Here is a 25,346-nt window from a genome sequence, read left to right as displayed (position 1 = left end):
GGAAAAGGGAAATTATTCTGAACCTTGAATGTTGCTCACAGTTCCGTCTAGATTCATGTTATATGCTTCGATGCAGAAAGCCAAAGACAGGAAAAAGCTATCCTTGTTAGGAGGCTCCATTTTCATACCAAGTGACCAAAAATAAGCGAAAAAGTGAGCAATGTTAATTACAGATGCTTCAAAGGGGTACTTATCAATTTGGTGCAAAAAAAATAAAACCTTTTTTATGATCACATTTTAGTATAAAGAACTAGTTACATGACCCGCGCGATGCCGCGGGTCAATTTATTTTGCATAAAAAATATCAATAAAAATTAAAATTTAAAAGTGTTAGGTCTTTCTGCAAAGTTATACCCAAGAGTCTTGGGTTTAGATGCAACATCTAACCTAAGAGTAATATTTATAATATTAATAATAACATTAAACTTCTATGACCCAAGTTTAAGTGGGTTTGGCTGCAATACCAGACCCAATAGCATTGGATGTAGGTCTGGCTGCAAGGTCGTGTCATAAATGTATGATAATTAAATATATTAATTAAAAAAAAAACCAACAGAAAAAAAAAACTAATGAGAAAAAAGAAAAATAATCTGAATCAATTGGGTTAACTCGTCAAATCAGGTTAACCCGTCAAACCTGAGATTCGTGTCATGAAAGTGTGATAACTAAATAGAAAAAATATTTAATATTAATGAACTAAATTAAAAAAAAAGATTAATTAAAAAGGAAAAAGTAAAGAGAAAAATACCTTAAGAAAGGAAAAAACTAATGAAGAAAAAGGAAAAAAAATCTGAATCAACTGGACTGGATTAAACCATCAAACCTGGGATCCGTGTCATGAAAGCTTGATAATTAAACAGAAAAAATTTAATATTAAGAAACTATAGACAAAAAAAACTAAACGCATAAACTTTTTTACTGTAAATTGCACCATGCTATTCAAAGCAAAAGGCTTAAAAAGAAAAAGATAAAAAAAACAAAGGCATACGCCACGGGTTAATTTTTTTTCTTGCATAAAAAATATCAAAAAATGCTAAGATCTAAGAGTGTTAGGTCTTTCTGCAAAGATATACCTAAAAGTCTTGGGTCTAGCTGCAACGCTTGACCCAAAAATACTATTTATAATATTAATAATAACATTAAACTTATATAGTTATATGACTTAAGTTTAAGTGAGGTTGGCTGCAACACCGGACCCTAAAGCATTGGATGTGGGTCTGGCTATAAGGTCGTGTCATAAAAGTGTAATAATTAAATAAATTAATTAAAAAAAAACAAAGAAAAAAACCAAAAGGAGAAAAAAAAATCTGAATTAACTGGGTTAACCCTTCGAACCAGATTAACCCGTCAAACATGAGATTCGCGTCATGAAAGTTTGATAACTAAATAGAAAAAAAACAATTGACGAGTTCACCCAAAATCAACTGGGTTAACCCGTCATACCAAGTTAACCCGTCAAGCCCGGGATACGTGTCGTGAAAGTCTGATAATTAAATATAAAGAAATTTAACATTAACAAACTAAACTAAATGAAAAAAATTAATTAAAAAGAAAAAAAAATCCGGGTTAACTCGTCAAATCAGGCTAACCCATCAAACCCAGGATCAAAAAAAAAAATTCATTAAAAGAAAAAAGAAAGATAATTTAGCGTTTGATTTAATTTTTAGTATATGTTATAATATAATATAATAATAATAATAATAATAATAATAATAATATAATATATTAAAGATGGGGAAGTGAAAGGCTAAATAGAAAAAAACAATTGACGGATTCACCTAAAATCAATTAGGTTAACCCGTTACACCAAGTTAACCCGTCAAGCTCGGGATACATGTCATGAAATTCTGATAATTAAATATAAAGAAATTTAACATTAACAAACTAAACTAAATAAAAAAAATTAATTACAAAGAAAAAAAATCCGAGTTAACTCGTCAAATCAAGCTAACCCATCAAACCCGGGATCAAACAAAAACAATTCATTAAAAAAACAAAAAAAAAATTAGCGTTTGATTTAATTTTTAGTATATGTTATAATATAATATAATTATAATATAATATAATAATTATAATAATATAATATATTAAAGATGAGGAAAGTAAAAGGCATGAGAAAGCTATAGTAGTTTTCCCACGTCTTTTAGAGTATTACTTAATATACTAGTCGTGTTTACCACGCTTCACCATGAGTCGGATAAAAAACAAAATTGATGTAAAAAAAATACACATTCATAGAAAATGAGGAGAAACAAATTACAAAAACTAATTTTTAATAAACACAATATTAAAGGATTAAATAAAAAAATAAAGGAAAAAAATATATATAGTATTGTTTCAGCGAATCTATGAGGAGAGCTGCACTGAATTCAACATTTTTTTTATATTTTTTTTAATATGGTACTAGAATGTAATAAGATTACCTAGATATATCTAGATAATCTAGAAAGGAAAGGCTGGAAAGAGATCATAGAATAGAAAAGACTCGCATGATATTGTTCTCTTGCTCACAATTCTCATCCATTTAGCCCATTTTGCGTCCAGGTTCTCCGCGTACTTGCTAGCTGCTGCACAAAATAGCGCCTATAAATATTAAGGCTGATGACCATTCCATGCATACACGAAAACAAGAAGGATCGGCATAGCATAGCATGCCATAGATAGATCAAGTGTCCCCTAGAGTTCCTCTGAGCACTTCATTGGGAATTTTCGATCAAATGAAAGAGTATTATCATTCCTACTGAAGTGTTTGGGGGAACTCCTGGTGTCATTTGATGTTTACAAGCTCAGCATTCAAGCAATTCTGTCAACTCGTCCTTACGGGTGAATTCTCTTCTTCCTATTTTCTTTCCTAGCTAGCTAGTATATATATTATGACAGTACTGATAAGCTGTCAACACATCCTGCTATCAGATTAAGACCTACTTTTGCGATTCATTTGTGCACCAAGGAGAATCGTAGCTGCAAAAATCTGATAAGTCTTATCATGCGAAGTATGTATTAAGAACCATCCATTACCTTTATTAGTGAGAACCTCCTAAGATAACTTAAGCAAGAAGAATTTCTAGACTGAAACGTCCAACCCCACAAAAAGGTGCACAGGCCAGAATTGACTCTTCTCGTTGTCTCTGCCAAAACATCACTGCAGGTAAGCAATGTCTGGTTTAGAACACAAAATTCACAGCATATTTTGAAACTCTTCGCAACGCTTGAGGAGTCAACTTGTTGCGCTAGTGTTTATTAAGAAGTATAAATACGATACAATAAAAAATATAGGGTGATAAATTTGAAACTATTGAGGCATAAATTGTGTCAATAAGAGTGTGGAATGGTGTTCAATAGTTAGTAGAACTAAAGTGTACTCAATTGATTAAATAAGCTACAAGAGCAATGCGGCATCTCTCCAATATTACGATAACAGCATACGAGCTTTATCAATGAAAGACGAACAACCTCCAACAAATGTTAATTTTTATGCTCAACAATCCCATTCTAGTGGGTGTATAAGTAGTTTTATGAACAATTTCTTATGCTTTTAAATACTATTGAAGTTCAGAATCATAATATTCTCCCTCATTTGATCATTAATCTAAACTATAATAGGAAACAATTTAGTCCCACATGATTCTACATTTTTCACTGTTTTTTTTTCAGTTTTGCTGGTTTGATTATTATTCTTTTTTCGTTGCTGTTGCTGTTGCTGTAGCTGTCGCTATGGCTACAGAGTTCCTCAAAAGAAGATTACGCCATCAGTTCCCAGACTTGAAAATAATGGCGTTGTGCTGTTGCAAATTTGCAATTCAGTAGTTTAAAATCTTGTTTTGTCCTAAGAAAACCGTTGTTGTTGTGTTTCTGCTAAATTCGATGAGGTTAACTCGAAAACTTCGTATTCTGGATCAATGCTTCGTCGAAGCTAAAAGGATACTAGCCCTGCCTGGGTTCTTATCACATAAAAACAAAATTACAAAAAAATAAAATAAAATAAAAGACATAGTGATTTACTGTGGTTATGGATACAAGTTTCTTTTCATTTCATTGGAGCAGTGTAAATATATTTTTGCCCTTCACGACAAAACTGATTTGGCCTATTATTTGGGTAGATTTTTCTTTTCGAGAAGATATATTAGTCATTGTAAAATTAATTGAGGATAAATTGGTAAAGATAATTTTTTAAAAAAATAATAAAATAACCATTTTGCTCTAAAAACATTAAAAAAAAAATTCAGTGAGGGGCTCTTTGGTCTTCTTAAAAAAAAGTACATGAAAGTTATGGTCATACCCTTTAGAGGGAAAAAAAAAACATGTACTAGCTTTATCTTTTTAATTTTTTTTAAAACAGTGAGATATAAAAACTATCTTTGGAATCCCAAAAAAAAAAAAAGTTTGGTTCCCAGGGTGTTTTAGTCATTTTCTTATTTTTTTTGTTATTTTTCAATTTAGTTAGGGGTTGTTTGGTAACTTTTAATTATTAAATATTATTTTAAAAAAATTATTAACGCATGTGTCAGTACGTGACAACCCCCCACGCCATTTAGGTGTTGGGTGAGGGCCCGTCTAGTTATCAAAATCTTGCTTTCGTGGAGGCATTAAGAGCTGTGAGTCGTCCTATTTCCAGCAATGTGGCACATGCTTACGGAGGAGGTCTAGTTGAGCTACGATTAAGTTTTTTTTTTTTTTCTTTTCTCTCTCATGTCCTTGAAATTCACGCCTGACCTTTCAAAAAAAATTATTTCCTACAATTTGCAGTTTTACTGATTTTGACCTTTTTTTTTTATTGCTATTTATTTAGTTTTTGATACTTTTTGAAGTTTAGCATTTTTTTTATTTCATCATGAGGCATTTTATTCAATTTGATTTTTTTCTATCTAATTCGGTCTCTTTATTTTCTATTGCTCTATTCCTGTATTTTATACTTTTTTATTATTTTTTTAATTTCATCTCTTACTATTTTATTGCATTTATTTTTTTAATCTATTTTTGGTCCTCATTCTTTTAATTGCTATATTCTTATCATTTTCTTGATTTACATTTTCTTCAATTTTGTCTCATAGCATTTAATTTCATTTTATTTTTTTATTCAATTTTATTCCTTATTCTTTTGATTACTTTTTTTTATTCTTTTCTTAGTTTTTTTTTGTTTTTCAATTCAACTCTTAATTATTTTCTTTAATTTCATTTTTATACCATATTTGGTCTGCATTGTTTGGGTTTTAAATTGTTTTACGGTTTGATATTTTACGTTATTATTTTTTTATAGTTGCCTTCCAACAAGGCAATCCTTAATTTCATTGTTTGTTCCACTTTTCTTTTTGTTAAGTTATCTCGATCTTATTTCCCAGGTAATAGGTTAGATAGATTAACCATGGTTGACTCGGATTTTTTCCTTGATTCTTTTTATGAAATTTATTTTTTTTACAATTTCATCCTTTGATGTTAAATTATTGACCCTTGAACTATGTGGTTTTTTACTTTTTTCTCTGTTGGGTTATCTTGAGTGTGAGTTAGTCAAATTAACCCGAGTTAGCTTGTATTTTCTTACTCAATATTTTTTTATTTAACTTCAATCTTTTTTTGTTATGTCCTTTTTTTGAAAGTCATTTTTTTTAATCTCGATCTCATGTTGCAAGTGGCGGATTTGTCGAATTAAGTTAGGTTGACTCGAGTTTTTTATCCCTAATTTTTTTTTGTTTTTTTTTAATTTTATTATTTTTCATTAAATTATTTGCTCTTGAGCTTGTTATTTTTTTGCTTTTCTTTTTGTTTCATTATCCCGAGAATAGGTTGGTCAAGCTAACTTGGGTTAGCTTGTGTTTTCTTTCTTAGTGTTTTTTATTTAACTTTAGTCTTTCTTGTTAGATTCTTCTTTTGAAAGTCTAAGTTTTTTTATTCCAATCTCATGTCACGAGTGGTGGGTTATTCAAGTTGGTCTATGTTGACTCGAATTTTTTTTTCCCTCAATTTTTCATAACTGTTTTTTAGTTTCATCATTTTGCATTAAATTATTTTCACTCAAACTTTGTTATTTTTTCACTTTTCTTTCTGTTTGCTTATTCCAAGAGTGGATTGGTAAAGTTAACTCGGGTTGGCTCAGGTTTTTTTAGTATTTTTTTTTATTGAACTTTGGTCTTTTTTACTAGGTTCTTCTTTTGAATTTTTTTTTATCTTAATCTCATATCGCGGGTAATAGGTTCATCAAGTTAGCTCGAGTTGACATGGGTTTTCTTCTTCGGCATAATATTTTTTGAAGATATTTTTCGGTTTTCATCTTTGATATTATATTATTAGACCTTGAACTTTACAATTCTTTTCACTTTTCTTTCTGCGGGTTGTTTCGGTCTCATATCTCAAGTCACATTTTAGTAAATTTAACCTGGGTTTCTTGGATTATCGTCACTTAAATATCTTTTTTTAGCATTGGAAAAAGTTTGGCTTGGCCAGTGGCGTAGTGCGGGCCACCTATCTAGTTATTACATTTATACTAAAAGATTTAGGGTATAGCCCAACTGCCAAAAAAATTCCATTTTCAAAGGTTTTCTTTCAATTTAATCCTTTTTAATACTTTTATAACCTAATTAGATTAAATTGATTTTGAGATTATAGCACAACTACCAAATTAAAAAAAAAAATAGGACTAAAATATAAAACACAGAGAAAATATATGTCTAATCTCAAATTCTCGATAATTTTCTTTTTGGCTTAAAAGTTCATTTTATTTTTGTTTCTTGGCTTTGAGAAAGGAGAGAGAAAGTCGTCTAAAAACAACTAGGAGAGAGAAAATCATTGATTTGGCAACTTTTTGACGACGAAACTCATTATTGTTGGTGTCAATAAGTTTCATTCGACAAAAGAGATTAGATAGTGGTGATTTTTCCCCGTAAAAATACTTGAAAAGGGAGATTAAGTTCCATTTGATTTTTTTAATTCGGTTGATTTTTATTTTCCGGGTGGTTGTGAAGTGTTTTAGGGTTAATAAGTGGTTTATAGAGGTTTTCCTAGTGATTATTAGACGTTTTTTGGTGAAAAAAAATTGAAAAATAGATTTTCAAACCAAAAAACCCACCATCTGATTTTCCAGGCACCACAATAGCTATTGAATTCTAGACTAGGTAGCAACAGGCAACATGTCATCTACCTCTATAGACAATGTGTTCTTTTTTTAAAAAAGAAAAAAGGTTGTCTTTCCCTTATAAAAGAAAAAAATAAATGCGCCTAAGCTTTTTTTTTTAAAGCTATGGAGCTCAAGATCACCCAGACCTAAACGTCTAGCCTAACTTTTTTTTTCAATTTTATTATTCAAAGTTGGGTTTTTATTGAATTTCTTGTTGGTTTTTTTTTTTTAATTTTATCTTTTAATAATTTGTTGATTTTGAAATGGTTTTTATTTTTTTATAATATAATTAAATAATAAAACAATATTATTGAAGTCTATAACCCATCTTATGGGTTTGACAAATTAACCTGAGTTGATCCGAGTTAATCCAACATACCATGTCTTCAAGGTTGCACTTGGACCCACATGTCTAGTCTTTTTTTGTATTTTTTCCTTTATTTGTTTTATTTATTTATTAGTTGCACTTGGACCCACATGTCTAGTCTTTTTAGTATTTTTTTCTTTTATTTGTTTTATTTATTTATTATTTGTTTTATTTTATAACCAAGAAATTAAAGTAAAAGAGTTTTCAAGTTTAACTCCTTATAAAAGTCAAAAAAATATCAAAAAATTCCATACAACAAGCTAGTAAAGTTTAAAACATCTCAGAGACTTCGACTATTGCTATCTTACTTGACTTCTTATAATTTTTTTCTTCTGTTTTTGGTTATTGAAATAAGAAACCTTGCTACAATTCAAGGGAAAAGAACGAGATGGATGGTTGCAACCGATGCAGCGAGAACCTAATTCACAGGCAGCATATACTGTAAACAAAAATTCCAACACCGAAATCATCATTTCATTGCAGAGAATACACTGCCTCTTTACTTTATCGGTTCTTAGTGCTAAAAGTTTACATCATTCATTAATTCCAAGTACGCAAATAAATTAAAAAGGAAAAAAATAAATCATTCAATAAAGATCTCCTTTTATTAGATGTTACAATAAGCCGAAAGGTTCAGGCAGAGACTCGGATCCATTATCAAAGAAGGGCCCTTGATCGGATTTATCATCAATACTGTGCAACCAGTTTGTGTTCTTCAAGTCCTCGAGTAATATTGCATCATATCGAGAGCTTTCATAGATGTCAACGTCACTCAATTTTGCAGAGTATCGCCCATCATTTGCTTCATGCCCGATTTCTGCAGCCCTGCTAAAGTGGATTTCATTATCCAAAACATCTCCATTTTGTGAATTTCCGTTGTTGATGGATTCTTGCGTACTCCGAGAACGGACAGATTGGCTTTTGGGAGTGGTGGATCTAATGCTCTGAGGAAAGAGGGTGGTGCTTGAAAGTGATCGAGCGCTTCCTGTGCCATTTCTTATGTCCTACATCAGTAAGTTAATATACTGTTAGGATTATCATAAGATAGAACTGTCTCGTGAAGAAAGATGGTAAAAAAAAGTTTCATGCAACAGTAACCTAACATGAAAATCTCTTGTTGAGGAAATATAAGCAGCTGTTTCTGCCTGTGTCACCTAACTTAATAGACAATAATCATCAATCCAGGCTCTCGGGCACAAGAATAGGCAAATCATCCCAGTCACACTTCAAAACTATCAGGGTATGAAATTTGAACCAACAACCAGGGAACAATAAAGTAAAAAGATCATGCTGCTAGTTCAATGGCAGCCAATAAATAAACAGCATCGTTATCTATTATAATGATGATATTGGCATAGCATTGTGTGATGCATGAAGGTTAGCACTTAAAATCAACATGGACAAAAATGATCACATTAGACATTTTGAATGAGTTGGGTGCAACACAACATAGAAAGCTAGTTTATCACAACATGGAAGGAAGAGTACACATACCATATGCCTGATGGCCATATCCAGAGACTTCTTAGATATAGTCCTCCCAAACCCAGTGCTATCTGAGGCAGCTGATGATGACTTTACAGGTCGTCTTATTCCTACTTCTGACACATGTGAGAACTTTCGAGGCTCAGGTGTATCAGCAACATGCCCATTACTGTGCACACGGCCCTTTCCAGATGGCTCTGTGAGTCTTCCCCTTGTGACAATTGGAGATGAATGTCTTCTTGGTGCATTCAAAGAGCCCATGGTTTCTGGGTTCCCCTTCATAGCTGAAGAAACACCTGTCCTGGACCTACCTGCAGAAAGCGGCCTCCCCTGCAAAGTTGTTCTGAGGTTTGGAGGTGTGTCTGGAGGAAAATCAGGAGGAATAACTGGTTGCTGTGGTGGCCGAACTCGAGGGCTCGGGGAACTTGGTCGGGATGCTGGCCCAGGAATGCGACCATTTGACAGAACACGTCCAGCAGAAGTTGAAGGACTTGATGCGGCAAATGAGGAAGGTGCTGGGTTCCGACGTGTAGGAGTTGATGGACGAGAATTTGATCGAGTGGGTGCTGCACTAAAGTTTGCAGGACTTTGCCCCCTAGAACGTGGAGTGGAGGGCCTCGAGTTTTGGGAGGGTGGAGTCTTGTCAACTGATGAGCTGGTGGGGGCAGGTCGAACTCTTGACGGGGTTGAGGAACGTGATGGTGTTGGGCGGGCTGGTGGTGTGGAAGGTCTTGCTACAGGTGGCGTGCGGGTTATTGGGGAGGATGGTCTAGTATAAGATGAGACAGAGGCTGAGCTTGTATTTAGGATTGAAGAGGACCTATTCGAGGAATAGGTACTGTATTGTGAAGAAGATATAGAAGGTCGAGTCACTGAACTGCTTCTAGTTGGTCTTGAGGAATGGTAACTCTCTGATTGTGAAACTGAAAGCTGAGAGAGAGAGAGAGAATTAGGCTTAAACTTCCATAGCTGATTTTGTGTCATCCCATTATCACAATAAATTCCTTCCAAAATAGAAGAAATATTCTTGCTCAACCAGGGGGTAATTCAACAAGCATAAAATGATCTAAAATTGGGGCAAAGACTGACAGTGCGTAGCTTAGAGAAAGAAAAGGAGAGCATACCCTAGAAACCGCCTTGGTAGTAGAAGTTGATCTAGCCAAAGAACTGCTTCGTGGAGCCACTGAAGTTGGTTTTGATTCACTTCCTTCCGATGAAGGAGAAAGAGGAGTTCCAGGGGGGGTAAGAAGCCTGGTGACATAAGAAGAAATAAGTACGGGTTTTATGGTATATTAATGCTAGTTTCTTGGTTTACGATACAAGAGTAACAAGCTTAGCCTATGGATAAACAGATATTTATTCAACACAAAACGAACATTTAACTGCTAATACTTCAAGCCTAAATTATTTGCTAAATCTTGTAAGTCAAGTGCAAATAAATTAACAGCGGGACAATGTCTTGGTTAGAACTTCAACTCATTAAAAATGTCAAGTTTTTGGTCTATAAGAAAGCGCTTGCACAGAAATATTCTGAATGGTATTCAAGTAACCATGTCCAACTGCCATTTTGAGAGTTTCTCCTGATACTCTTCTCTATCTTGCACAATAAAATTGCTCACCATTCGAAATAAGCAGTGCAAAGTTTTGCAACTCTTAGAAGCATCAGAACAAAGTAGGTCAGAATTTCCATTTTGAATTCATTAAAGGCTAGAACGCAAAACTCTATAAGAGATCCCTACGTGCCATCAACATAAGAATCAGAGTTCCTTCTTTTTTTTTCTTCTTGGGTTGCCTAAATTGTACTATCCATTCCAAAATATCTTTAATCAAAGCAGAAAAGGGGGACTGATTATCCAAAGTTAAAGGACTTCCAAGACAATCTGATCCTTTAGCAAACCATGTTTCCCCTGGAACTATCAATCCAACATACCTACACATATCAATATCGATACAAATCTGTTGAGAAATTTTTAACTTTGAATCCAGAATTCCAAATGAAACAAATCTTATACCAGACACAACTAGAATCAATGATGTTGACCAAAAAAAAGGAACAAAAAAATCTGAAAAAAAAAATATTTAACATGTAATTGCCGAATCTGGAAAGCGTCAGAGATTTACCAATCATAATCATGCTTCCCTCCCTCCGTGGATGATAACAGATCATCGATCCCGCTCCTTGCAAATTTAGCTGAGCCAACTGCAAGTCTCTCCAATTTCACTGAAACTGTAACCAATAACCCCACTTCAAATCATAAGACCACCACACATTTTTCCCCACAAGAACAACTATATATATAGAAACAGAGAGAAAATCACAGCCATATAGACAAGCAAAAGTCAGTCCTGGCTAAATTAAAATAAAATTGGGAATTAAGAGAAAAATCCCATATAATAAATCACCATATCTGTAAATTCAGAAATCAATAAATAATGAATCAAATCCATCAAAACTAAACACAAAAACAAGAGAAGAGGCAATGGTAGTTCTTTCCAAACTGGCCGCCATGATAGCAATAGAAACGACAACGTTTGATTTTATTTCTTTCCTTTTCTGTTTCTTTTATTATATATAGTGTTCAATATATATATTAGTCAGTGACATCATTTTTCATTTTCGTCAGTAAAATGACCAAATTATCCTCTTCCTCATTCCAGCATCTCATCAAAGGATTGCGAGAAACACAAAACACCACCGAGGGCATTTCCGGCAACATAACTGAAAGAAAACCCATGACATACCATCAGAAGATTCATCGGAGGAGACAGAGAGACCGCGGCGGTTCTTGGAGAAGAGATCCAAGTTCTCGTCCGTGCCATTATTATTTTTAGAGAAACCACCGCCACCCGTCACATTATGACCACGGCGGTAGTACTGGGATCCCATCGGAATATTCCTCCCTCCCACTAGAGATTCTCTCAAACTCCCATTAGTGCTCCTAGAATTATTATTACTACTATTGTTAATAATATTAATATTATTATTCATCATTTCTTTCCTTTTTTTTTCTTTAGCTAAGCTACTACCAGCAACATCCACACATTAGCTTCTCTAAAGCAGCAAAATGTATGTCAAAGAGAGAGAGAGAGGGGGGATGACAAGATCTACTGCAAGAAAGAAGGAGGGGAGAGAGAGAGAGAGAGAGAGAGAGAGAGAGAGTGCAGTTGATGCGAAGAGAGACAGTCAGTCACCGAGTTCTCTTTTGTTTTCTTCAATGTTTTACGTCATGTAAGAGAGAAAGGGATTTGGATCTGTGTTTTTTTTAATTATTTATATGAACAGAGTACATATTTGGTCCCCAAGCACCATATGAATATCAAATGGATCTCCGAACAAAAACTATTATCAATCGAGTTCCCATCAGCCCAACATGACCAAATTAATTATCCCATCCCAACCCCACCATTGGGATTTATGACAAAACGGTGTGTATTAAATACAATAAATATTTCCTGTTTTATATGATTTAAAAGGGAAATATATTTTCATGAAGATGGTCAATTGGGTACTGTCCGGTATGTGGGGACCCAAGTGAGAATTGGTTTTGTAAAGGGACTTAATTGAGGGTTTTATAATAGCTGGGGATAAATATGACCTTTTACCTGCTTGTCTTTGCGGGTATGGTCAGAACATAATTAATTAGCCTTTAGAGAGCCAGATTTAGGGAGATCGGTGCTCAGGTGTAGTTTTTGTCAATGGAGGATAACAAGACAGAATGGTAAATCTGCCCGAATATACTTGTTTCTATTTAATTTATTTATCAATTTAAGAGATTATTTAGTATTATAATTGCAATTATTTTTTAAAATATTTTTTTGTTTTAGAATATATTAAAATAATATTTTTTATTTTTTAAAATTTATTTTTAATATTAATAAGTCCAAGCAATTTAAAAATAAATAAAAAATATCATATTCAGGTTTTTAGTTTTATCTTATACTAATTCATTGAGATTTACAATCTATAATATTCTAACCAGCATCAATTGCCTTTGTAGTTCAACTTACGTTTTTATTCTCGGGAAGTTAAACCCTTTAACTTTCGCTAATTATCATTACATAAAAGAAAATCAAATTAGTGTCATCTTGATCATTTTGTTATCTTTGGTGTAAAGGTATTCAAATCATTTCATCCAACTAATTTTTTGAATCCATGTAAGGAATAATCCACTCGTGTTTACTAGTTATTTGACATCCACTTTACTATATATATATATATATATATATATAAAAGTTATTTCGATGTGTTTTTTTACATAAAAAATCAAAATATAAATTGAAAAGTTTATGCAAACATCCAATTAAATAAATTAATAATCATCTATATAAATAAGTGGATAAAAAGTTGTTATCAATAACTAAAAGCGAAACTAAAATAATTGAGAAATAGATATAGATTAGAATATTTAATCGCATAATATATGATATTTATCTGGTTGTGTTTATTAAATTTATTTATTAAAATAATTTTTTATTGAATCAAACAATAATAGAAATAATCACATACATGAAACTAACTAAATAAAATAAAAAAAAAAAAACTATGCAAGATCCAACATATTAGAAATATTATCTAAAAATAAATATTTTTTGTTTTAAAAAAATACATTTAATCTATATAACACAACAAAAAAAATATAGATGAATCAGAATAATATCTCTAAAAGTTAAATACACAAAAAATAATTAAAAGAAAAAAAACCTTTATTCAAAAAAGGCTTGCAAAATTGGTGGCCTATATCATGAGACTGAATAAACTAATAGAAAAGAAATTGAAAATAACCACAAAATCAATATTTGAAAAAACAAAATAACATAGAACACTGAAATTAGAAAAGAAAATGAGAAAAAAAATGAGATGTCGACCTGCATTAACTTTTTAAATTTATGACTTAGGTCATTAGATCAAAAATACTATAAGTAAAAAAATCATGAAGCTTAATCCCTAAAAAATCAAACGCTAAAGGATGAAACCATGAAATTAATTAATTACACAAAAAGATTTGAAACCAAAAAAGAATATTGTAATTAAAAGAATGAGAATGAAAAAAAAAAATAAAGGGCAACCATTTTGTCTTACTGGATGGCTAAATTGAAAAGAAAACTAACTTTAACAAAAAAAAAACAAAAAAAAAAGAGTGAGGATCAAATTAAAAAAATTAATGCACCATAAACTTTAATTGAATGATGAAATTGAAAACCAATAAAAATATAACGGAAAAGCCAAGAAAAATATTAGAAATCAAAATAATAAGAACTGAATTAAAAAAATATATATGATAAGTTGTAATTGAATGACTAAATTGAAAACAAACAAAACTTTTATATAAAAAACAATAATAAAAATTAAAAGAATAAAGAATAAAATTAAAATTCCAAAAATAAAGAGAATGATTGTGTACTTTTATGGGTAGGAAAGAGAAAAAAATAAAAAATAAAAAAGAAACAACTACCGGTGACAAGTCATTCATTAATCTTCGTCACACACCATGTAAGAAGAAAGAGGATGTAGCAGCGCTTTTAGTGACATCAAAAAAGGTTAGATTTGACCACCGAGAGATGTCGCACTCGCCTTTAAAAGACACAGATATCTCTCATGCGCTAATGCATGAAGAGCATGTGCTATCAGCTTTTTTGAATAAAAAATTAATTATTAAATATAAAAAGATCAAAATATCCTCAATGAGTCTGAAAATTTACCAAAAAGACCTTCGTGAAAGGACTAAAATGCCATTAGCCGTATAATTTATTTTTTATTTGTTTCCAAGGGGAAAAATATTTTTTTTATTGTATTCTAAGAAACAAAAAGATGGAAAAATCATTGGTCAATAATTTTAAATTTTTCATGTTCTGAGGGTCAATAAGTCATTTGACTATTAAATGTTTTCGAAGAAACATATACCTATTAATAATTTTTAAAAGCCACTAAACAATACTAAATTATCCTTAATATAAAGGCATCCACTGTTAAAAAATTAGTAATTTCATTGTAAAAATTCATAGTAAAATATAATAAGATCCATAGACAATCTCACATGATCAATTTGACCATCCCTTTTCTAAGGGCTTGTAATGTCATTTCACTGTAATAAAATATTTAATTAATATGCTTATATCATGATATTTTCTAGGGTCAAATGCCATGATTGTTTTCTTTTGTAGCTAATGACAGAATTGCTTTTCCAAGGGACATAACAATATGATGAAATTTGGGAAGAGTGGAGTCTTAGACAATTACAATGGTCCCACCCTTATATAAATGTTGCGAATTTATATGATGGGGATAGCGTGAGGTGGTTCGCGAGGATATAAAATTACATCGTAAATTCAAGATTTACTAAAATTAATTGAGATTTTTGTACAGTAATAAATATTAATATTATCATAATTATATTTTTTAAAACTAAATATCAAGTAAAAAATCTGAGAGATAAACATAAATAAAGACACTTAATCCTATCCCGTAGAGAGCCACTATAGTTTTATTTATTTATTTATTTATTTATATAATGATATTTTTATACATAAAAAGAGTAATAATTTAAATGTTATTACAATAAAATAATTTGTTGGTATAAATTTTCTTTCTCTTATTAAAATTTATTACCTCTACAAAAAACAATTATTGTTTGGTGTCATTTATTTAATAAAAATAAAAACAAATCATCAATAAAATTAAAATAAATCTTGGGCACTTTTTAAAATAAGAATAAAAAAATCACCTTTCCAATTACACAATTTTCATCTTATTAAACGGGGTGGGCCAAACTGGAGGATAATTATTATCTAATATTTGATAATTATATTGAATATTGATGATGTAATGCAATTAGTAATGTATTTCAATTAAAAAACAAATCTTCAATTTAAATTGAAATTGGCTCTTTAGCGGAGCTATTGGTCACGGACCTAACCTCACATGTTGTTCAAATGCATCAAAGATGCCAAGGCAATCAATTATACAAGCATTACTGCTCTCATTTACTTCTAGCCTTTTAGGCTATACCGACAGCAACAAACGATAGTTTCTTTCTTTCTTTTTCTTTTTTGTTTTTTTTTTAAAAAAAACAATCTAAAATTTTGTAAAGTTAACAATACCCTAAATTGATGCTGGAAGTGAAAGTTCACCATTATTCTGCTAACGGGTTATAACCGGATTTTTGACCGGGTTGCCGGATCAACCTGTTGAATCAATCTGTCAGGTCCATTGGATTACACTAGGTTTTCTCTTTTTCTATTTTTTTTCAACTCAGCCCGTTTCAGCTCTAAATGAACTCTTCAGATCGGACCATGTTTCAAAACTATGCTCTCATTACATCCACCTGCCACCTTGAGCGTCTTCTATTCCAAGAGGGAAAAAGAAAAAAGAAAAAAGAAAAGAGAGAAACAAAGTCAAAAGAAATTCAGAGGATCAAGAACATCTGACTTCTTTACAACTCTACATCTTTGCACAGAGAATCTCACGTGAAATAACATCACACTGACCTTTCTTCTACATTTCTACTTTCCTCCCTTTTTCCTGATGTTGAAAGAAAAACACAGGGGACAGTAAGGAGTTCATTTGTTTGCCCGTGACCTAATCTGGATTTCTTCTCCCAGAAACCTTAAAAGCTAAATTTCATAACCCTAGCTAGGTGTGGCAAGACGATCACTCAGAACAAAAGCAAGCATGGAGCTCTTGAGTATCATGTTAGCATGGAGCTGCTTACTGAACTTCATGAATCTATATTTTTAATTCTCCCTTTTAAATCTTCATGACTATGCAAATCTACTTGCTGTATTCTGAGGAAAACATTAAAAATAAATGCAAAGAATGTGTTAAATTTATTTTGCAAATCACTGCTCATCAAGACTCAGTGAATTGCATGCAATTGTATACTCTTTTTTATTTTCTAATTTGATCATTGAGTTTTTTTTTAAAAATTTATTATTTAATATTGTGATGATTTAGAATTTGCTTAAACAATTTATTTAAATATTTCTGTTTTTTCAAGAAACAACATCATTGTTGTATAGTTAAACAAATTTTATTTGAAGAGTTTCATATATAGTGCGGTCAAGTATCTTCTATTAAAATTATATATTTATTGATAAATATAATTCTTAATTTATTTTATTAAACCATATGTTTTTTTTTGCCTTGACAAAAAAGAATTTAAATCTGATCTGAAGCATGAACAATTAACAAGTGAATTACTAAATATATTCACTGATATCATACCATCCGAAGCATGCAATATTTCTTAGTTCTTCCCTTTTCATTCCTTAAATTTGAAGCATTATAAATCATTTGTTAGGATATGAACCCCACCACGGACCAACCATGTATACTGAATCCTTAGATGGGCCATGGCAGGAGAACCCTCCAATAAAAACTAATAACTGAAGCATGACGATGATCACTTACTATCAAATTGCTGGACCATTTGAGAAAAGCATTTGTGCAAAATGTATGGGCCAGCATACTAGGCCCAACAGCATACCCATGTGTCATGTGATGGTTCATACTTTGGGCTAAGAGCTCGTTGAATATCATGGTATCAGTTGTTTAAGAAATAGTTTAATTATATATTTTTTTAGTTTAATTATATATTTTTTTAGTTATTTAAATTATTTTTGAATTTGTCAAGTTGATGAAATCACACGAATCAATACTTACATGGTTTTAGTTTTTTTATTTTTGAAAACATATTAGTAATGCTCTTTTTTTTAAAAAAAATACTTTAAAAAATTTAATCCGATCCACGGTAGCGTGAATAAATAATCTAGTTAATAATACAAAAACAAATATGGTAAACAACTGTAGCTATAATCTTTTACGCTTTGACCTTTGAAGTTTTTAGATTTTTCATATTTAATCCTTATAGTTTTAAATATCGGTCCTTTTACATTTTAAGTTTTTTCATATCGGTCCCTTATTTTTCTAGTTTTTCTTTACTTGGTCCCTGTAGTTTTTGGTTTCTTACACTGTGTTCCTTGAAGATTTTATTTTTCTATATGTGGTCCTAATAGTTTTAGGTTTGTTCGTTTTGATTCCCAAACTTTATTTTTATCATATTTTTATTTTTCAGTTATAAAAAAAAAGAGAATAATTTAAAAAAAGGAAACGGAGAGAAAGACCTAGGCTATTACATTCCAATAAAAAAATACCTATGATTGATGTCATTAGGTTTGTTTTGGAGATAATAGTTCAATATAGATTTGTTTACCATCTAACTTTGCTATAAAAAAAACAGTAGTAATTATTTTTATATTGTAATTGTGATTATAATTGACACATTACATTTGAGGTTTGCCTAGGGCTCCAACCCGCATGTTCTTAGTTCTTACAGAATAAAACGATGCTGTTTAGCAAAATAAATCAAGCTGTTAGTTCAATTGAACCCCAATGTTTTCTAATTTCAATTAATTGAGTCCAATATGCAGCTTCTATCCAAATTCTTATCGCTTAAGTCTTGACTCGGAACTATAATTTAATTTTATACGGGACAAATAAATAAATAAAATTCCACATAAGGTATAGGAAGTTACAAATAGGGCCTCAACTGACTGTAATAATAAAATATGGGGCTCAATTGAACGAATAGTCTAAAAAGAGACTAAACTGACTAATTTAAGAAAATACAGGGTAAACATAACGACTTTAGCCTTCCAAGGTTTCTTCTCCAGCGAGTCACTAATATCTCTATTAAAACTCTTTCCTTCTTCCAGCAGAACCAGACGCAGAAAACTCTTAAAAAGAAAAAGAAAAAGAAAAAGAAAAAGAAAAAGAGAGAATGAGTAGAGGAAGCGGAGGTGGATATGATCGGCATATCACTATATTCTCACCTGAAGGTCGCCTCTTTCAAGTTGGTATGTACTGTCTTCGATTACTGTTATTGAAATTTACTATCTCTCTCTCGGTTTTAATTGAATGGATATTGAGATTTTCTGTGCAGAGTATGCGTTCAAGGCAGTGAAGGCGGCTTCCACCACTTCCATTGGAGTTCGCGGCAGCGATTCTGTCTGTGTTGTTACTCAAAAGAAGGTTCCGGTGAGTCAATCACTCTTTTTCCCATTTTTATTTTTTAATTTTATTAACTGCCTTGATCTAGGGTTTTTTTTTTTTTGCTAATTGTTTTTTGAATGAGGGATCAGGACAAGCTTTTGGATCAGACTAGTGTTACTCACCTTTTCTCTATTACCAAGTTTCTTGGTCTACTCGCCACCGGCATGACTGGTCTACTTCTTTTGCTTTCCTCCTTTTCTTTCTTAGAGAAAAAAAATAATTATTGTGGCATTCAAGTAATTGATAATATACATTGTTTTTGGGTTTCAGCATGATAAAATGTTTCTTTTTGTGTGGATTTTTTAGCTGATGCAAGGAACTTAGTCCAACAAGCAAGGAATGAAGCGGCGGAGTTTAGGTTCAGATATGGGTATGAAATGCCTGTCGATGCATTAGCCAGATGGTATGTTTGTGTTTTCCATGATCCTATACCTATATTTGATTATGTATGAGTTTTTCAATAAGTGGGATGGATCCTTTTCTGTTTGGGTTACTGATAGCAAGTTTAGGTTTCATCTTAACTTTTCCTGCCAATAAGCTCATTCTCTAGTTTTAACTGACGACTTCTTCTCTAACCATGTTTGTTTTCCATCCGTATAATATTGAATTTTAATTTTTTCTGCATATGTAGGATCGCAGACAAATCACAAGTTTATACTCAGCATGCATATATGAGACCTCTTGGAGTTGGTATGGGCTCTTGTTTTTGTTTTTTGTTCTGTTGTAGTTCTTAAGATGATTTACATCTTGACGCAATGTGCTATTTATAAGGTGTATCTGAGTGTTTTTTTGTGGACATTTATACATGCTAATTGATGCTGCTGGTCTTATTCTTATATTTATTTATTTTGACACCTTTACCGTATCTTTTTCTGTGAAGTTGCTATGATTTTGGGTATTGATGAAGAGAACGGGCCTCAACTTTACAAGTGTGATCCAGCTGGACACTATTTTGGTCACAAGGTAATTGGCAATCTTGTTCTTTTCTCGAAAATGCATTACATTATTGATGTTTTATTCTAAGTGTGCTGTTTCTCTATTGTATAATGAAAGCATCTGTGAATCCCATGATCATATAACCAAAGAAACTTGGATGAAGTTGAGATAAATATTTCTTTAAAGACATGCTTAAGCTATATCCTCAGGATAAAAAATATCAGATAATTTAGCATGTATGCTTTTGAATTTCACATGACAATGTCTATTGCCTTTTTTGGTGATCTATGTTTTTCAAGTACTCCACTCCCTAAAATCGATCAACTTTTGTGCCAGGTCAATTAATTTGCCTTCTAGGTATGTTTACTAGATTTGGCAGCCAATGAACAGTGCAGATATTACATTCATGAAACTACCTGTTTTCATGATATGATCACTTAATGGTGTATGATGCAACTCCTGAAATGATTGTTTTTGAATATGAGAATTTATTGATCGCATATGGATTTATTTTAGCTTTGCATTGTACATAATTCTAAGGAAGCGTTTTGCTTGAGGAACGTAACTTTACACTCATGTTGCAGGCTACAAGTGCTGGATTGAAAGAACAAGAGGCTATCAATTTCCTGGAAAAGAAAATGAAAAATGACCCTTCTCTCTCCTATGAGGAAACTGTGCAGGTACTTGTGCCTGTTTCCTATTTCCTGGAAATGACATGCTGAAGGACTTTATATTTTTTTTTTAACTTATGATTGGCCATGCATGTCAACTATTGTGTTTTTATTTTCTGTCTGGGTTTGAATGTGGTTTAATATGCATGGAATTGTTTGGGCCATATAAAACGCACTACCCAACAACTTTTAATTTGTCCTCATGGTGTTAAGGAATTTCAAGGGTATAACTTTATAGGAGTGCTCACATGATTTTTGTTCTGCATTATTTGATTTCCTGGGCTATGAGAGGATTCTGAGTATAGAACTAGAAAATAAATTAGAGGATAAATGTTACTGGTTTTTGTTTGATTATTTCATGAATTTGTGCAAAGCTACTTTTTGATTATTTGTAATGGGTTTTTTGTTTTTTCCAGAAATAACATTTTTTATATCCTAATACTGCATATTGGTTTTGTTGTGCAGACTGCTATTTCTGCTCTGCAATCTGTTCTTCAAGAGGATTTCAAGGCTACTGAGATAGAGGTTTGATGTCTCACTTTTAACTTCCAGCTGTTAGTGATACTCGACCACTAATATTAAATGATCAAAATTAAATATCCCGTGAAGGCTGAAACTCAAAAAATAAAGAAACTTCAGTGTAATTTGTCTTCTCCGACATGTGGCCTATGACTGATCTCTGGCATTTCCATTTCTGTTAAGGTGGCTTTCCTGCTGTTGAGTTTCCAATAGAATTCGGAATAGGGGCCCAGAACCTTTTCCTTTTTTTTTTCCCAGTTGCCTATGAGATGCCCCTTGTGCAGTGTGTGCTACATATGCTGACCTTTAGAATATGGCATGGAAATGCCGTTTAATCAATTTACCTGTACAAGTAAAATGGTTTATAACAGTCAGTGTTTGGTTTTTTGCCAGGTGGGAGTTGTGAGAACAGGTGATCGTATTTTCAGAGTGCTGTCCACTGAGGAAATTGATGAACATTTAACTGCCATTAGTGAACGTGACTGATTTATGGAGTAAACAGAGGCGCTTGGAGGAAATGGTTATGCTTTCATTTGAATTTGAAGTTATCAAAACATATGCATAATTAATCTTGTATTTGGCAGGGAAAAGGAAGATTGTTTTGAATTGTATTCCCAGATTTCAGTTAAATTGCCAAAACATGTTACCATTATTGCCATTTCTGCAGTTGTCTCTGTCAGCTGTTTTCCAAGAAATGATAATGGGCTAAATGGCTGCGGTTTAGAGAACCTTGTACTTGGTCTAAACTATTTGCATATGTAAGCTTGGGATAATGTGATATCTCGATTGCTTGGTGTTCTGTAGATGGCCGGCTTGTTTATGGATCTTTGGAACCAGTAGATAAATTAGTGAACCAATGCAGTTAGGTGTTTTCTTGCTGGGTCTAGTTGTTATCTCGGAAGCCAGCATGCTATAGCTCTGTTAGTTATTCTGTCACCTGGGTTCTAGTGTAAAGAACTAGAAAATATCAAAACTTATTTCACGAGTCTATTTGTATCCATGTTTCGTACTTGTTCTTCAACGTGATACTTCAAGGATTAGTTGAACTTTCAATGGTGTTTTCCAATGAAATTTGGGGATAAACAACCATGGCATGGTGGGATGTTTGACTCTAGTTAGATGACAGTTGACAAAGACGATCAACTTAAGTTAGAACAAATAACATGTGGTTGAACGGGAACCCCTGGAGCTGTGTATCCTGTAACTAGGAAATGAAGAGCGTGTCCGATTACCTGATCACTTAACTGGGAATGCGATTAACATTTCCCGGTTCTGGTCTTATGCCTGGGTGAAGCGTTTTCTCATCATGTATAAGGCCTTCTCCTGAGATCAAAAGTTGTTATCTTTCACCGTTTTCAGCCAATGTATCAATATCTTCAGCATAGCCATGCCACCATATTCGGAGGTCGATTGAGTGCTCTAGCTTTTGCAATTTTATTGATTCCCCTCCTTGTGTGCCACATATTTGATTGATTTGTGCTTCTTGCTTAGCATAATGATGTTTTTTTATAGGCGACTTGGGTGCAGAAGTTTGGATTCAAAGCCCATTTCAAAGCTTATTTTGAGTCTATTTTGATGGATTACAAATCACAAGCTGCTGCCAAAAGTTCTCGTGACCTGACTTGAAGGGCCTTATGGAGTGGATGCATAAGAAAAGGCCATGCGTAAAACTCTTGTTGTGTTTTAAAACCTTTTTTCAGTCATCTCTTAGCTTGATTCTTATTTGATGGTAACCATTAATATCAATCTTCAAACACAATCTGGAACCTAATTACTGATCTATCATGTCATCTAGCTTAGTATCAGAAATCTATATTTAATTGTCATCTAGTTAATGACTTAACTATCTATACAGATACACCATAAACTATCATCTTTTTAAAACTGGAAGAATTGGTATTGCACATGGACTCCTCGTCGCCAGGGAGTTCTTGGCGAGGTCAGGATAAGTTGCTAAAACAAAGAAGAGGTGAGGATTGACCCATTTAGTATAATTCCGAAGAATTTCCTAAACATATCCCTTCTCTAACAACTCCATCACTTATCTTTGCAACTCTTTATCTTTTTTAGGGATAAGTTTATAAGCTAGTATGTTTGGAAGGCATGGGTGGCAATCAAATCAATTTAGTTCTGGATATATCGCATGGGTGGCAATCTTTGGGATAACTTGTCTAGGATCAAATATGCAAATTCTGTTATCATACCCTGTACTTTCTTAAAGTTGTCGAAAACATCATCCTCTCCAATCATTTCACTACTAGGAACTATGGCATATATTACTCGTTAACCTGTATCTCTGCCATAAACTATGATAAAAACAACTTTTTTTTTTTTTTAGTCCTCATTTCCGCCTTTCCTTTATAGGTGTAAATTCTATACATTTCCTTTTGATGCTTAAGGTTTATGTATTTTTTCTACCATCATTACTTTTATCAAACTAACATGGCTTCCCCAACAGAATGTGACACACATCTATTGATACCACATCACACGAAAGACTATCAAAATATTTTTGTCCCATAAAAAAAGAAACAAAGCAACATTTATCAATAATTACCTTAGTGCCTTTATTCATCCATATTATCTTACATTGCTTAGGATGATTTTTAGTTTTCAGTTGAAGCTTCATTTATTACCTTGACAGACATTACATTCTCAAAGCTACCATTAATTATAATCAAGTTACAGACCTTGTTTTTGGTAATGCATATAGAATGAAAGATAGTTATACGTCGCTAATTCTTTTCTGAATCACCCTTAAGCATTAATATAATATTTTTAATAACAAGGGTAGTATCATCATCTCTATGAAAAATATCCCCATCACTGCCTGAGTCATCATCATACTTAGGATCCATATTTGTTAGCTTTTCTATCAGAAAATTATTTTCAGAAAAACTCTCTACTTTGCTACATTTGCTAGCCTAATGCCCTAGTTCACCATATTTGAAGCAATAATTTTTAAAGCCAAAATTTTGACCCGTCATATGTTGATTTTATTGAGATGACAAAGGTTGTTTGGTGATATCCCTTTGATTATTATTATGCCCTCTTTCTCTGTTATTTTGATCTGCTATTTTTTTTTTTATTAACATACCTAATAGCCTACTGCTTCTTAACTATCAAGGCCCTTTGATAAGCCTGTGAAGGTGTCCATAAAATTTGGAGACATGATACATTATGTATGGACAGTTGTAGACTTCTCAAATACCTTGTCACTAACTGCTTTTCTATTTTTTCCAAATTATTCTCAGCTATTAACTAGTAGAAATCAACAGTGTATTCATTGATTGATTCACCTCCTTGTTTCAACATTTAAAGCCTCTAATTAGAGTTTGGGAATAGCCAAAAGGAAAAAAGTTCTCATTTATCTTCATCTTGTCCCACTCATTTATTCTTGATTTTTCTTGTGTCTTCTTCAACTGTTCTTACCAAGAAGATGTCTGACCCTTCAATCTGATTGTGATTAATTTAACTAACATCTACTCAAGAACCTTTTTATATGAAAAAAAATCTCTTTACTTGATTCCAGCGATCTATAAACTCTTTTGCTTGTAAGGTTCCAATAAACTCAGGGAATTTTAATATGAAACTTGAAATCCCTAGATCTGATCTTTTCCTTGTCATAGGGTTCTCCTTTGATTATCGCTAACTAATGACTCATGATCACTCTCCTAGGTCTGTTTTAGTTGCTCTCTCTCTCTTCTAGCCTATAAGTCAATTTTGTGATCTGCCTCTGCATGTTCTCCATGACAAGCTTTTGACATTTCTCTCATGAATGGGAGCTTTCTCATCCATTCTTGGCCACGCTTTGCTCCATGACCTCTTCCTATCATGGTTGTTAGCCTCAAACAATTATTCATGAAATTGCAGCAAATAAGCAATATAAAACATGAGATTGTTAAGCTCTGATACCAACTGATACATGTAAAATCTAACAGGATAACAATAGCATAAAAACACAAGAATTTTAATGAGAAAAAAGATTGCAGATGTGAACCCTAAATTCATAATTTTATTCTCTAAATTTTAAATATATGGTGGTTGTCTCTTCAAGAGGTTTACAGGACCTTTAAATAGGTTAGGAAAACCCAACTCTACTAGGAAACAACCTAAAATCCAAAAAAACTAAGGAAACTAAAATAAAATCCAAAATAAAAATAATAAGTATGAGAAATCCTAGGAAAATAATAAAATTGGTCTAAACAACAA

General features: G+C 32.3%; 2 protein-coding genes across 2 annotated transcripts; one reads left to right on the top strand and one right to left on the bottom strand.

The window, feature by feature from the left end:
• The first annotated feature begins 958 nt into the window (after positions 1–958).
• On the top strand, positions 959–21,937 carry LOC133688099 (proteasome subunit alpha type-6-like). Its single transcript, XM_062107489.1, has 10 exons — positions 959–968; positions 18,697–18,812; positions 18,899–18,993; positions 19,098–19,179; positions 19,315–19,411; positions 19,640–19,698; positions 19,889–19,971; positions 20,529–20,624; positions 21,081–21,140; positions 21,528–21,937. The coding sequence occupies exons 2-10, from the start codon at positions 18,737–18,739 to the stop codon at positions 21,618–21,620; spliced, it is 741 nt and encodes a 246-aa protein (XP_061963473.1). The 5' UTR covers positions 959–968; positions 18,697–18,736; the 3' UTR covers positions 21,621–21,937.
• Positions 7,918–12,178, bottom strand: LOC133689826 (flocculation protein FLO11-like). The gene is made up of 5 exons (XM_062109890.1): positions 11,703–12,178; positions 11,082–11,187; positions 10,085–10,211; positions 8,970–9,890; positions 7,918–8,479 (listed from the first exon to the last, which is right to left on the bottom strand). Exons 1-5 carry the CDS (start codon positions 11,950–11,952, stop codon positions 8,090–8,092), a joined length of 1,794 nt encoding a protein of 597 aa, XP_061965874.1. The 5' UTR covers positions 11,953–12,178; the 3' UTR covers positions 7,918–8,089.
• Positions 21,938–25,346: the final 3,409 nt, after the last annotated feature.

Source organism: Populus nigra, chromosome 3 (genome assembly GCF_951802175.1).
Source record: "Populus nigra chromosome 3, ddPopNigr1.1, whole genome shotgun sequence".
Lineage (NCBI taxonomy): Eukaryota > Viridiplantae > Streptophyta > Magnoliopsida > Malpighiales > Salicaceae > Populus > Populus nigra.
This window is presented reverse-complemented; position numbering and strand designations above follow the sequence as displayed.